The sequence below is a fragment of the Mercurialis annua genome, linkage group LG2 (genome assembly GCF_937616625.2).
Source record: "Mercurialis annua linkage group LG2, ddMerAnnu1.2, whole genome shotgun sequence".
In the NCBI taxonomy this organism is placed as follows: domain Eukaryota; kingdom Viridiplantae; phylum Streptophyta; class Magnoliopsida; order Malpighiales; family Euphorbiaceae; genus Mercurialis; species Mercurialis annua.
In genome coordinates this window covers 33,263,261-33,278,671 of record NC_065571.1, presented here as the reverse complement: position 1 = coordinate 33,278,671, position 15,411 = coordinate 33,263,261, and the positions used below count along the sequence as shown (strand labels likewise).

General features: G+C 30.7%; 2 protein-coding genes across 2 annotated transcripts; both read left to right on the top strand.

The window, feature by feature from the left end:
* Window positions 1-3,225: 3,225 nt before the first annotated feature.
* LOC126668428 (uncharacterized) lies at window positions 3,226-7,061 on the top strand. Its single transcript, XM_050361630.2, has 6 exons — window positions 3,226-3,518; window positions 3,729-3,810; window positions 3,892-5,453; window positions 5,559-5,867; window positions 5,960-6,047; window positions 6,120-7,061. Exons 1-6 carry the CDS (start codon window positions 3,226-3,228, stop codon window positions 6,894-6,896), a joined length of 3,111 nt encoding a protein of 1,036 aa, XP_050217587.1. The 3' UTR covers window positions 6,897-7,061.
* Window positions 7,062-11,300: 4,239 nt separating this feature from the next.
* Window positions 11,301-12,115, top strand: LOC126668427 (uncharacterized). The gene is made up of 3 exons (XM_050361629.2): window positions 11,301-11,389; window positions 11,479-11,586; window positions 11,664-12,115. The coding sequence occupies exons 1-3, from the start codon at window positions 11,387-11,389 to the stop codon at window positions 12,102-12,104; spliced, it is 552 nt and encodes a 183-aa protein (XP_050217586.2). The 5' UTR covers window positions 11,301-11,386; the 3' UTR covers window positions 12,105-12,115.
* The last annotated feature ends 3,296 nt before the right edge of the window (window positions 12,116-15,411 follow it).

Below are 15,411 nucleotides of genomic sequence, written 5' to 3'. Positions count from 1 at the left end.
TGAAACAAATCCAAACGTTTCACATTTTTACCGATTTAAGCCAAACGTTTACAAACGCTATGAAACAAATCCAAACGTTTCACCTTTTTAGCGATTTAAGCCAAACGTTTACAAACGTTACGAAACAAATCCAAACGTTTACAAAAGTTTCAAAAAAATCCAAACGTTTCACCTTTTTAGCGATTTAAGCCAAACATTTACAAACGTGTAGAAACAAATCCAAGCGTTTCACCTTTTTGGAAATTTAAGATAAACATTTACAAACGTTACAAAACAAACCCAAACGTTTCCCCTTTTTAGCAAATTAAGCCAAACGTTTACAAACTTTACGAAACAAATCCAAATGTTTTCTCGTTTTAGCGATTTAAGCCAAACGTTTAGAAACGTTACGAAACAAATCCAAACGTTCAACCTTTATAGCAATATAATTCGAACGTTTACATACTTTACGAAACAATTCCAAACGTGTCACATTTTAAAAGATATAAGCCAAACGTTTAACCTTTTTAGCCATTAAGCCGAACGTTTAACCTTTTTAGCTAATAAGCCAAACGTTTAACCTTTTTATGTATTAAGCCGAACGTTTACAAACGTTACGAAACAAAACAAAACGTTTCACCTTTTTAGCGATTTAAGAAAAACGTTTACAAATGTTATGAAATAAATCTAAACATTTAAAACGTTACAGATCAAATCCAAGCGTTTCACCTTTTTAGCAATTTAATCTGAACGTTTACTAATGTTACGAAAAAAACCAAACGTTTCACATTTTTAGCGATTTAAGCGAAACGTTTACAAACGTTACGAAACAAATATAAGTGTTTCACCTTTTCAGAAATTTAAGTCAAATGTTTACAAACATTACGAAACAAATCCAAACGTTTCACCTTTTATAGCGATTTAAGCCAAACGTTTATAAACGTTACGAAACAAATCCAAACGTTTCACCTTTTTAGGCGATTTAAGCCAAACGTTTACAAAAGTTACGAAACAAATATAAGTGGTTCACCTTTTTAGAAATATAAGCCAAACGTTTACAAACGTTATGAAACAAATCCAAACGTTTCACCTTTTGTAGCGATTTAAGCCAAAAGTTTACAAACGTTACGAAACAAATCAAAACGTTTCACCTTTTTAGCGATTTAAGCCAAACGTCACTACAAAAAATTTGGCTTCTTGTGACAAAAAAATATGTGACAAACTATATTTTGTCATAATAAATAGGTTAGTTGTGACAAAAAAAATTATTTTGTCACAATGAGAGTTCAATGAAATGATATTGCGACAAATACATATTGTGTCAACCATTTTTGTCACTATAATAAATAATTATGTTTGTTGTGACTAACTATTTTGACAAAAACATGTTTTGTCGCCGTAATTTAAAATATTTTTATTATGACAAAATTATTCTTATCATAATATTTAAAAAAGTTGTGACAAATTTTATTTTGCAGCAATTAGATATATTTTGTCACTATAAAATTTAATTACGTTTGTTGTGACAAAGTATTTTGCCAATAAAAGATATTGTAATAAATTATTATTGTGTCAAATTTTGTCGTCACTTATAAAAAAGTAAATATGTCTTTGTGACAATGTATTTTGCCAAAATAAATGTTTTGTTTTCGTATTTTAAACCTACAGTTATAACGACTGCATATGGACCTGATGTCAACCGTATGTCAACCTTATAAAACACAAACATAAACTCTTTCCACTACTGTTTATTGTGTCAAATTTATTTGTCAATAAAAAAAGTAAATTTTTTTTTCTGACAAAATATTTTGCCAAAACAAATGTTTGGTTCCGATATTTTAAAAAGACAGTTATAATATTTATTATGTCATATTTATTTGTCACTATATAAAAAAGTAAATATATTGTTGTGACAAAGTAATTTGCCAAAACAAATGTTTTGTGCCTGTATTTTAAACTATAGTTATAATAACCGTAAATAAACCGTTTATTGACCATATGTCAACCTTATGAAACACAAAATACACACAAAATAGAGAAAGAAAAACTAATTGCAGAAAATAAATGGTAAAATAGAAAATATATACAGTTATAATGAAAAAATAAATTTTAGCATAATATTTAAAGACTTTAGTAACGAATTTATTTTTCAGCAATTAATTAAACTTATATAATGTTGTGATAATTAAATATTGTGTCAAATATTTTTGTCACTATAGCAATTAATTGTGTTTGTTGTGACAATGGGTTTTGACAAAAACTGTTTTGTCACTGTATATTAAAAATACAGTTATTATGATAAAATAAATTTTATCATAATATGTAAAAATATTGTGAATAATTTTATTTTTCAGCAATTAAGCGAAATTAAATGATATTGTGATTAATAAATGTTTTGTCACCATGGAATTGAAAAAAAAAAATATGATAACAGGTTTAAATGGGTTATGAAATTATATTTTATTTTGATAAAAAAAGGTATATGACAATTAAGATTCAAATATCCAAATTAGGTTAATCGAAGCACTCTTCATTAGGGAAAAACTTTTTTTGCTGAATATTGACACCACACTACCGCATCAATTCCATACGTTTGTACGCTTCTCACGCCGCCGCACTTTCATTGATTTGTGTTTGTTGATGCTTATTTGTCCAGGTATTTTTTAACTTATGAAAAGAGACTAAATTGATTAATGTAGGATGAATTTCACATTCAAATTGCTTATTTGTTCAATTGATAATTTAATTTTTTAACTGATTCGTACAAACTCGAGGTCGGGCTTAAAACTCGACGACTTATCACCTATTCTCGAGTTTATTAGCTCAGTAAAATCAAGAACTCGAGGTTTTGCTTCCATTTCGTCGAGTATTAAGACTTACATCAAGTTTGTGCTTTGACAGAGATAAAAAAGTCGAGTTAAGGATGTAACTCGTCGAATATTAAGCATGACATCGAGTTTAACATTGCAAACGACGTATAAACTCGAGTTAAGTTTAAAAATTCGTCGACTATATAGGCTGACCTCGAGTATGTTTTAACAGTAACACTAACCAAATGTTAGCCTTGTTTTAGAACTGCAGGTAGTTCAGGGAAAGAAATTGGATATATTTTTAAAATAGCTAACGGTATCTGATTTGTAATGGGTAAGTTTTAATTATATTTTCAATTGATAGATTTGTACCAAATATTGATGTTGCCTAATATATTATTTTGGTATTAAAGGGACGCCATCAGACAAAACTTGGATGACGTCGTACCGATTTAGTTCATGTTATATTCAAGGGGTCAAAAAATTTCTGAATGTTGCAAAAGACTTTACTGATTCAAATGGCAGAGTTCGATGTCCATGCAAGAACTGCATCAATATTTATTTGAAGCCATTGCAAGAAGTAAAAATGGATCTATATCAATATGGAATTAGTGAAAACTACACAAACTGGGTGCACCATGGTGAGACTTCTCAACCTCGTGATAGTTTAGATGGCTCTATTAATTCGGACAATGAATTGGAGGATAGTGGAAATGATGTTTCAGAAATGTTAGATGATATGTGTAATGCAATTTTTATGGACACCGACATGGAAGACAGACTTCCCAATCAAGATAATAACATGCTAGAAGGAGAAGTAGCAAAATTTGCTAAATTGTGGAATGATTCTCATTGTGAACTATATCCTGGAAGTCAAAAATAATCAAAGCTCTCTTTTCTTCTTAAGATGATTAATATCAAAGCACTCACAAATTCTAGTAATAAGTCATTTTTTTCGAATTTGGAGTTGTTCAAGGATGCACTCCCGAGAGGAGAAACCCTTCCAAGCTCAAGTTATGAGGTTAAAAAATTGATGCGTGATTTAGGACTCGGTTACGTAACTATTGATGCTTGTGTAAATGATTGTGTGCTATTTTGGAAGGAAAATGAAAATCTTGACACGTGTCCAACTTGTAAGGCCCCTAGATGGAAATTAGGTTTCGGAAAACGCAAGAAGGTTGCTCAAAAAATTCTTAGACACTTCCCTTTAGTACCTAGACTTCAGAGGTTATTTATGTCTAAAGATATTGGTGAAAATATAAGGTGGCATAAGGAGAAACGTGTAGATGATGATACGATTAGACATCCAGCTGATGCTACGGAATGGAAAGATTTTGACCAGAAATATGCTTGGTTTGGCAAAGATGCTCGTAACGTGCGACTTGGGCTTGCTAGTGATGGATTTAACCCTTTTGGAAATATGAGCACGAGTTATAGCATGTGGCCGGTGATTGTGACGCCATATAACTTACCACCATGGAAATGCATGAAGGAGAATTTTTTGATGTTATCTTTGCTTATTCCTGGTAAGGAATCTCCCGGAAATAATATCGATGTATATTTAAGGCCATTAATTGATGAGTTAAAAGAGTTATGGGAGACTGGTGTGACAACATATGATGCATATAGCGGTAAGAATTTTCAATTACATGCTGCATTATTATGGACAATAAATGACTTTCCAGCATATGGAATGTTATCTGGATGGAGCACAAAAGGAAAATTGGCATGTCCTGTGTGTAATAAGTGGACGTGTTCGCTAACATTAAAAAATGGAGTGAAGCAATGTTACATGGGTCATCGGAGATATTTACATGCCCAACATTCTTGGAGAAAAAGCAGAAAATTTGATGGCAAACCAGAGCACGGGTCAAAGCCTGAAGAGTTGTCAGGAGATGAAGTTCTAAGGCAATTAGATTTGCTTCCAAAAAGCCTTGTTTTTGGGAAGACACCTAACCAAAAAAAGCGTGCACGTGGTCCTGAAGAGCTCAATTGGACAAAGAGAAGTATATTCTTTGAATTGCCTTACTGGAAAACATTAAAATTACGTCATAATTTAGATGTAATGCATATTGAGAAGAATATATGTGAAAATATATTGGGTACGTTGATGAATATTGATGGAAAATCTAAGGATAACATTAAGGCTCGAATGGATTTAGAAGCAATGGGTATAAGAAAAGAGTTACATTTACAGCAAAAGGGAAATAAATTTTTTATGCCACTTGCTTGTTATACATTACCGAAGCCTGAAAGGAGAAAGTTTTGCGAATGGTTGCAGTCAATCCGGTTGCCAGACGGATATGCTTCCAATCTTTCTCGATGTGTAAGTGTTCAGGACTGCAAAGTTATGGGGATGAAAAGCCATGATTATCATATATTCTTGCAACGGTTACTTCCAGCATCAATTTGTGGGTCTTTGCGTAGTGAGGTTTACACTGCATTATCAGAGTTGAGCTCTTTCTTTAAGGAGCTTTGTTCGAAGACTTTAAAAAGATCTACAGTTAAAAAGTTGCAGAGCGATATCATTTTGATAATATGTAAACTTGAGATGATATATCCTCCATCTTTTTTCGTGGTAATGATGCATTTGGCAATTCATCTGCCACGTGAAGTAGAATTAGGAGGCCCTGTTCACTATAGGTGGATGTACTTTATTGAGAGGTTAGTTGATAAGGAAATTTTATTTTTAGTTTTCTTGCTGCAGTTTTAACTAATTTTTATATATCTATATGGTTTATTCACATTTACAACAAATTTGTTGTGCAGGTTCTTACGTACTTTGAAAAATTATGTACGTAACTTAGCTCGACCGGAGGGTTCAATTGCTGAAGCGTATATCACTAAAGAATGTTTGAACTTTTGTTCACTGTATTTTCATGGTGTTGAGACAATATATAATCGCGTTGAGAGAAATAATTTTCCTGTGCAAATAGGAGTGGAAAATGGATTTTCCATATTTTCAAACAATGCAAGACCTTTAGGAGCTACAGAATATAAAACGTTATCCCATTCTGATTTTGAAAAATTGCAGTGGTATGTGCTTAACAATTGTGAGGATGTTGATGAATATCTTAAGTAAGTTATTTTATTTTGAAAAAACAAAGACTTTAGAGTTTCAAAATAGCTTTATTTTACACTTTTTATCTAATTTTATAAACGTTGTGCAGGATTCACATTGAGGAATTACAAAAGGAAAGTGTTATAGATGTGCAAAAAAGACACCAGGCAGGATTTGCCAGTTGGTTCAAGGAGTGTGTAAGTATGATGCTATAAAAGTACTAAATATTGAATTATGCCTCTAATTTCACCATTAAACTTATTTTTCAGGTTGGACGCTTACGTGCTACTGGTTTGGTTGCAGCAACAGATCATATATATGCGTTGGGATTAGGTCCTGATATACGAATTGCTAGGTACAGTGGGATAATTGTCAATGGAGTTAGGTTTCACACAGTTGAGCGTGATAATTTTCGTCGGACTCAAAATAATGGAGTTTCAGTTACGGGAGAGCATAAGTCGAAAGAAATCGAGTTTTATGGTGTGCTAACAGATATCATTGACCTCCAATATGTTAATGGGAATCATGTTTTCTTGTTTAAATGTGATTGGTGGGATGTTGGCGATAAAAATGGAATTAAAACAGATGGCAACTTAGTTTCTGTTAATGTGAGCCGTAAATGGTATACAGGTGATTCTTTCGTGTTGAGTTCTCAAGTACAACAGGTTTTTTATGTCAGCGATATGAAAAATGGAGGTCATTGGAAAATTGTGCAAAAATCATTTCACAGGAATATATTTGATGTGCCAGAAAAGGAAAAAGTGTGCAATGAAGATTCAATATTGAATGATGAGCCCTATCAGCAATACGAGGCAGATAATAGTCATGAAGTCGATCAAAATGGTGGTGAAAATTTGGAACTCTTGCATCCAATAGATGTATTACCGGATGAAGTTGATGTTGGTCAAATGTTTCAAGGTCAAAACTCAAACCCGATTTATTCTAGCGATGAGGAGGATGATACTACGATCAATTATGATGATGCCGACACTGATGTACTAGAAGACTCAAATGACAGTGACAATGAAGACGAAGACGATGATTAGTGACTGAAATTTACCGCTTATTGAACTCTTTTTGGATTCTTGTAGCTTGTTTGAAAGTATGAATTTTACTGAGAGATGCTTTTTTATATTGCCTTGAATGTAGATTGTAGAATTTTGGTGTTTTATGGCAGTAGTTATGCAGCCCAACATGAAATTTGTGGAAAACTGGATAGCAGAAACTCGATGTGTTGATGAAAACTCGTCGAGATATTAGACACACATCGAGTTTGAACGTATGGAATTATATATGAGATATCAGCCAAACATTCAAAGAATAATATCGAGTTTGAAAGGATTATGATCTAGAAAATTTGAATAAATGTTAATATTTTACAAATTTAAATATTTAAATTTTAAAAATATGTAATTAATATTTTGATTACATCAGTCTTTAACCTTTTATTTTTTGGTTGAGTCGATTTTTTAATATTTAAACATTTAAAATTATTAATATATTATGATATGATCTATATATTTTTGATAATTTGTTTCATAAAATTTTAAATTACGTACATTATTAAATGTATAAACTTTATAGAATGCAACGACATAATAACATGTCTGTGTGTGCTACTCATAACTTGTGATTATTAAAGTGTGTACTGCCTGAACCAATCTGTTTTCAAAATTGCAAAAGTGCTTGGTTGCAAGATATGTACATGAATTTGAGATTTATGTACTTAAAAACGAGTTAGTTTATTTGTGATGAAATCATGTCTTATTTTACGAGTAGGTTGAAGTTGTAGGTTCATTTTTACATCTCACGTAAGTTGAGGCACATGCAACGTTAAACTGAGGCACATGTAACGTATATTTTAAGTTCTCTTAATTTTTATCAAAATTTATAAAATTAACTTCATGTAAATTTTGCCACATTGCTTTGTTAATGTAAAAATGGAATTGAAACAAATCATTCTTTCGTGTTCAGTTCTCAAGTATACATGAGGTTTTTTATGTCAACGATATGAAAAATGGATGTCCTTGGAAAACTAAATAAAATATTAATTGTTTTATTTTTTTAGCGGTCATTAAAAAAATAAATTAAATATTGTTTTATTTTTTTAGCGGTCATTAAAAAAAATTGAATGTTGCTAATTAATGTTGTTTTTTCTAACCCTAACACTAATTCTAACCCAAAACCCTAAACCCTAACCCTAAGCCCTAAACCCTAAACCCTAAACCCTAAGCCCTAAACCCTAAGCCCTAAACCCTAAACCCTAAACCCTAAAATACAATTTTAATAATGGTTATGCGAGTAAAATCATATTCAACGGAATAAATTTAGCTATTAAAAATTCAAATTATACTAATTAAAAACATTAAAATAAATTATAAGAATAGGCAAAAGTGGAAAAATTTCTTATTGTTGCAATTTATTTGCAAAAGGCATATATTACCTCCAAAAAAATTAAGACAAAATATTGTTTTGAAATATTTATGTTAGAGCGATTAAAATGGAGTGGTCAACTATTACGTTGAATAACACATAAATTTTTGATATCTAATCATAAATAAGCATAAAAACAACCATTTATCAACATTAGACTCTTTGTTTTGCTTTTAATATGGGAAACAAAGACTTTTTATTTTGCATTTTGCTTCTATATCTAAAGGAAAGTGGTGATATTTGGATTCAGTTTCACCATCCCTTTTAACTCGAGTATATTGTTTAAACTCGTCGAATATTTTCCATGTCATCGAGTTATGACGAGTTCAGTAGAGCATATATTCGATGAAACATATAAAACTCGTCGACTTTCTCTACTACCTCGAGTAAAAAACAATATTTCTCCAACAAGATTTTCAGAATATATCTCAAACTGATTAGATTTGACACGATTTTGGCAAATCAAATCAGGAAAATTTAAAAACGAATTTATTAGGAGGGAAAAAATATTAAAATAGGAGGGAAACGAAAAAAAAAGAGAGGGAAACGAAAATAATTTGTTCCTTATTTAATTTTTTAATTAAAGAAGTTCCCTCTAAAAGGAAACTTCTTTGGCATTAACCATAATTGCAGGAATCACGTTGGTGAATGACAAAATAAAGTGGTTTCTTTGTTCTTATCAAAATATCGATCATAAAAAAAATTACAAACAATTCTCACCATACTTGTTCTTCAATTCAATTTGTTTCAACGATTTTCTGAACAATGTCACTTAATACTAGAAAAAGAGTTATATCGTTTAACGAATTACAAAGATCAGCTAGACTGAAAGCTCATTTGAGGAAGGGGAATGACAAACCATCGATGAAAAATATATCACAACAATCTCAGACTACCGAAACTGAGTCGGAACCTATTCCTCCTTTGGTGAACACAACATCTCCGTCTCCTCCAATTCAAAACCCAAATAGTATTGAACATCACAACCACCGTGATGATTCAACTGCAATACCAGTGGCTGCTGAAGTTAACAGGGATGGTGAAACTGAAACCATGTCCGGTGAACCAACAAACGTTGATGAAGGTTAGGTTGAATTTATTTTGTGTTTCATTTATTTTGCTTAGTGAATTGATATAATTAACAAATGAAATTGTGTTTCAATGCTTTTTCTGGAATGGAAATATTGTTTTCAAGTTATTTTTTACCTTATATTTTTTGCAATTCGTTTTTTTTCCTCTATTTTGTGTTTCTTAAAGTTGACATACGGTTGACATAAGGTTCATATTAGGTTACAAAAACCTATAAAAAACTGCATCTAAATAAAAATTAAAAATAGTATAAGAGATACATATCAATTTGAATTGAGAAGAAAACTAACATGAGATAAACTGTAGTATTTCTTAGGTCTTCTTCCCAAAAAGAAATGTGTTTTAATTTAAAAATAGTTTAAGAATAGTATAAGACATACATATCAATTTGTTTCTCTTTTTTGTGATTATTTTGTGTTTCATGCGGTTGACATAAGATTCATATTTGGGCACAAAAACGTCTTAAAAACTGCATTTAAATTTAAAAATAGTATAAGACATACATATGAAATTTTAAAATAGTATGATAATTACATATAAAGTTTAATAGAGCAGCAAACTAGTATGAGGTAAAGTTTTGTATTTCTTACGTATTTCTCTATTCTGTGTTTGTTTTTTGTTTTCTGAGGTTGACTTATGGTTCACATATAGTTTATATTCAGTCACTATAACGTTTACAAACTGCATATAAATTATTTTTTTAAAAAGGTACATATCAATTTGGAAACAAAAAGCAAACTAACATGAGGTAAACTGTTGTACTTCTTAGGTCCTCTTCCAAAAAAGAATGGTAGAGGTAAAGCTAGAGGATTTGAAGTTAAAAAAATGACTAAAGATGGTTCAAAAATTGGTGGAATTGTGATTGCAAAAACAAATAGATTACCAATTGGTCCTTCAGAAAAGATATTCAAAATGGAAATTGGTATTGTCACTCGATTAATGGCACCGCTAGGTAAACTTTATTGGTCTCAAATAAGCGCTGAACAAAAGGAAGCCTTACTTACAACTATTCAGGTAAAATTAATAATTATTTTATAGCATACTTGTTATTTCGAATAATTGTATTCTTATAATATGTGACTATTCATATGTTTTTTTATTGATAGGGTGAATTTGAGATTGATTTAAGTGATCCACATGCAAGAGAAGTAGTATATGGAATGATGGCTAGACGATTTAGAAGTTTCAAGTATCAGTGTCACTTACACTATAAGACGTTCCCTACTCGTGAAGAAGCTGAAAAACATCCACCCAAGGATGTAAAAATTAACGATTGGAAGAACCTATGTGAACATTTTGATGAACATGCACACTTTAAGGTAATGTTTCAATTTTATATACGATTGTCTAATATCGTTTGCTAAAAATGAGTACTTTATTATCTAATTAGTTGGTAGTATGTTTCCAATTATATCTAAATTAGCTTCACATATTGTGTTCTGAACGAAAATACGAGGTTTGTTCAAAGGATTTCAATATTAAATGATTTTTAGCCTTTTCATGATTTATTTTAACTCTGAATAAGCTTAAACTCGAGGTTAGACTTGAAACACTTCGAGTTTAAAGCCTCTCCACGAAAATGAGCTTATACAGAAATGAAAATCTCGAGGAATGAATGATCTCGTAGAGTATTTTTTCCTTCCTCGAGTTAGTTCATATCTGAGAAGCTCAAACTCGATGAAAGGCTTGAAACTCTTCGAGTTTTATGCCTTACCTGGAGTTCAGATGTCTACATAATTAACATAACTCGAGAAAATGCTTGTACTTCGCCGAGTATTTTGCATGTTTACGAGTTATGCTTCTGAGATACGAATATCTCTACTATTTTGGTTAAAATAGTTTATATCTAATTATATAAAACTTTTATTATTGATAATATGATATGTACCTTTAAAACATTTATGTGTTGGCTTTATTATAATAGGCTCGAAGCACTGTAAACATTAATAATCGCAAGAAAGTGACCTTTTCTCACACTTCGGGATCAAAGTCTTATTGCCAACGTTTGTATGAAATGGTAAATATGAGTTTATATGTAATCTGTTTTTGATTTCGTATTTAAATTCTTTATCATTTAGTTTTTAATCAATTGTATGAACGTTATAGGAAACATCTGAAGTCATTGATGAAGAGCCACCTGAAATGAGGCTCTACAGTCAAGCACACCGTAAAAAAGACGGCTCATGGATTGACCCAGAAGCTGGAGATAAATACGTAAGTTCTTTTTTTATATATATAGTTATCTAAACACAATTTTATAAAGTGTTATTAAAGCATATTTAATTAATTAGGAACAAATGGAAGCTATTCGCTCAAAAGCACTCGAGGAAGGCGTTGCAATTGATGGGAGGAAAATTCTACAAAAGGTTTTGGATATACCGAAGTCTGGTTATGCTCGTGGACTCGGATATGGAGCCAAACGGATAACAGCTAAAGAATCAGAGTTTGAAGCTCGTTTACAAGCAGAGAAGTTTGAGACTGAAAAGCAAGTTAAAGAACTAAATGACCAAATTCAAAATCAACAGGTGAAAATTGATAACATTTCTCAATCATATAGCAAACTCAAGCATCTTGTTCAACAAATGTTGAATGCAAAAGATGATGAGGAAATATCTATTGATGGCGACGAAACATGTATCGATGGCTGTGAAAAATCTCTTGATGACGAACCATCTAATGATTGGTATGTGACGGCTTACTTAAATATATTTTTTAATTCGTTACGCTTTTAAATTTTTTCTATAATTTGAAAATTATTCACTTAATTATGTCAGTTTGAAAATAAAAGTGTATATAATAAACGTATTTTTTTTCTTGCAGATTGGAATTGAATGAAAGAAGATGGACGTCTCCTATATCAAAAGTTAGGCCTAATTTAGTTTCTTTTCTTTATAGCAAATAGTTTACATGTTTCATACGATCGGTTATTTCAGTGTTATTAAAGACTTAATCATTGATAATTTTATGTAATATTTGAATTGATTTTGTTTTTTATTCATTGATTTTAGCAACAAATTACCGTATTCAATTATTTTGGTATCGATAAAAATGGAAATAATAGCTTGTTGTGACAAATTAATTTTGTTACAGCTACCTAATAATAATGACAATTAATTTCGTCACGTAATGATAAATTTCTTCTTGTGATAAATTAAATTTGTCACCGTTAACAACTTATAATGACAATTAATTTCGTCACGTTATAATATATTATTTGTTGTGATAAATTATATTTGTCACCGATGACAAACTGTAATGACAATTAAGTTCGTCACATTATGATAACTTACTTGTTGTGATAATTTTTTTTTGTCACAGCTAACTAATTATAATGACAATTAATTTCGTCACGTTATGATAACTTACTTGTTGTGATAAATTAAATTTGTCACCGTTGACAAATTATAATGACAATTAATTTCGTCACGTTATGATAAATTACTTATTTTGATAAATTAAATTTGTCACCGTCGACAAATTATAATGACAATTAATTTTGTCACATTATCATTATATTACGTGTTGTGATAAATTAAATTTATCACAACTAACCAATTATTATGACAATTAATTTCGTCACGTTAAGTTAAATTACTTCTTATGATAAATTAAATTTATCACAACTACCTAATTATAATGACAATTAATCTCGTCACATTATGTTAAATTACTTGTTGTGATAAATTACATGTATCACAATTAATTAATTATTATGACAATCAATTTCGTCACTTTATGATTGATTACTTGTGATAAATATTTTTTTGTCACTTCACAATCTTTTTGTCACTAATAACTCGGCGTATGTGGTGACAAATGTATATTAATTGTGATAAATATGGTTTTATCACCATATAATCTTTTTGTCACTAATAACTCGGTGTATGTAGTGACAAATTTATATGAATTGTGATAAATATTTTTTTGTCATGTTATTAGCGTTTTGTCACTAGAAGTCGATGTATATTACGACAAATTTTGACAACATTGGATTACTTGTGATATACATTTTCGTCACAATAAATATGAATGTGACAAAACAATTTTATCACAATAGAAAATTTATGGTGACAAACTATAAAATTGACTTATTGTGACTTGTTTGTTGTGACCAACAAAATTCGTCACAAAGTAGTCACAATAACGTTGTTGTGACAAATTTTGGGCTTAACATGATAAATTTTATTCGTCACAAGAAGCCAAATTTTTTGTAGTGCGTGTACAAACGTTACAAAACAAATCCAAACGTTTCACCTTTTTAGCGATTTTAGCCAAACGTTTACAAATGTTACAAAACAAATCCAACCGTTTCACCTTTTTAGAGATTTATGCCAAACGTTTACAAACGTTATGAAACAAAATTAAACGTCTCACCTTTTTAGCGATTTAAGCAAAACGTTTATAAACGTTAGAAAACAAATCCAATAGTTTCATATTTTTAGCAATTTAAGGCAAACGTATACAAACGTTACAGAACAAAACGAAACCTTTAAAATGTTACGAAACAAATCCAAACGTTTCACATTTTTAGCGATTTAAGCCAAACGTTTTACAAACGTTACGAAACAAAGCCAAACGTTTATACGTGCTACGAAACAAATCCAAGTATTTCACCTTTCTACAAATTTAAGCCAAACGTTTATAAATGTTACAAAACAAATCCATAGTTTCACCTTTTTAGCCATTTAAGCCAAACGTTTGCAAACATTTTAATCCAACTATTTCACCTTTTTAGCGATTTAAGCCAAAACGTTTACAAACATTACGAAACCAATCTAAACGTTTAATCTTTTTTAGCGATTTAAGCCTAACGTTTACAAACGTTACGAAACAAATCCAATCGTTTCACATTGTTAGCTATTTAAGCCTAACATTTGCAAACGGTACAAAACCAAACGTTTCACCTTTTAGCGATTTAAGCCAAACGTTTACAAACGTTACGAAGCAAATTCAAGCGTTTCACCTTTTTAGTGATTTAAGCCAAACTGTTACAAACGTTACTATACAAATCCAAACGTTTCACCTTTTTAGCGATTTAAGACAAACATTTACAAACGTTACGAAACAAATCCAAGCGTTTCACCTTTTTAGAAATTTAAGCCAAACGTTTACAAACGTTACGAAACAAATCAAAACGTTCCACATTTTTAGCGATTTAAGACAAACGTTTCGAAATGTTACGAAACAAATCCAAACGTTTCACCTTTTTAGAGATTTAAGCCAAACGTTTACAAACGTTTCGAAACAAATCCAAGCGTTTCACCTTTTTACCAATTTAAGCCAAACGTTTACAAATCCAAGCGTTTCACCTTTTTAGAAATTTAAGACAAAGGTTTAGAAACATTACGAAACAAACTCAAATGTTTCGACTTTATAGCGATTTAAGCCAAACGTTTACAAACGTTAAAAAATAAATCCAAACGTTTTCTCGTTTTACCGATTTAAGCCAAACATTTAGAAACATTGCGAAACAAATCCAAACGCTCCACCTTTTTAGCAATTTAATCCGAACGTTTATAAACGGTACGAAATAATTCCAAACGTGTCACCTTTTTAGCGATATAAGCCAAACGTTTAACCTTTTTAGCTATTTAAGCCGAACGTTTACAAACGTTACGAAACGAAACCAAACGTTTCGCCTTTTTAGCTAATTATGCCAAACGTTTACAAATGTTACGAATCAAATCCAAACGTTTAAAACGTTACGGAACAAATCCAAGGATTTCATCTCTTTAGAAATTTAAGCCAAACGTTTACAAACTTTACGAAACAAATCCAAATGTTTCACCTTTTGTAGAGATTTAAGCCAAACGTTTACAAACGTTAAGAAACAAATTCAAACGTTTCACCTTTTTACCGATTTAAGCCAAACATTTACAAACGTTACAAAACAAATCCAAACGTTTACAAATGTAACGTAACAAATCCCAATGTTTCCCCTATTAAGCGATATAAGCCAAACGTTTACAAATGGTTAGAAACAAATCCAAGCGTTTCCCCTTTTACGCAATGTAAACCAAACGTTTACAAATCCAAGCG

What these genes read in the sequence shown, in the direction of transcription:
- LOC126668428 (XM_050361630.2), top strand. Translation starts at nt 3,226, where the DNA reads ATGACGTCGTACCGATTTAGTTCATGTTATATTCAAGGGGTCAAAAAA. An exon ending in TTCCAAGCTCAAGTTATGAG is followed by an intron (nt 3,811 to 3,891) that starts GTTAAAAAATTG and finishes CTATTTTGGAAG; the next exon opens with GAAAATGAAAATCTTGACAC. An exon ending in CCAGTTGGTTCAAGGAGTGT is followed by an intron (nt 6,048 to 6,119) that starts GTAAGTATGATG and finishes CTTATTTTTCAG; the next exon opens with GTTGGACGCTTACGTGCTAC.
- LOC126668427 (XM_050361629.2), top strand. An exon ending in CAGAAGCTGGAGATAAATAC is followed by an intron (nt 11,587 to 11,663) that starts GTAAGTTCTTTT and finishes TTAATTAATTAG; the next exon opens with GAACAAATGGAAGCTATTCG.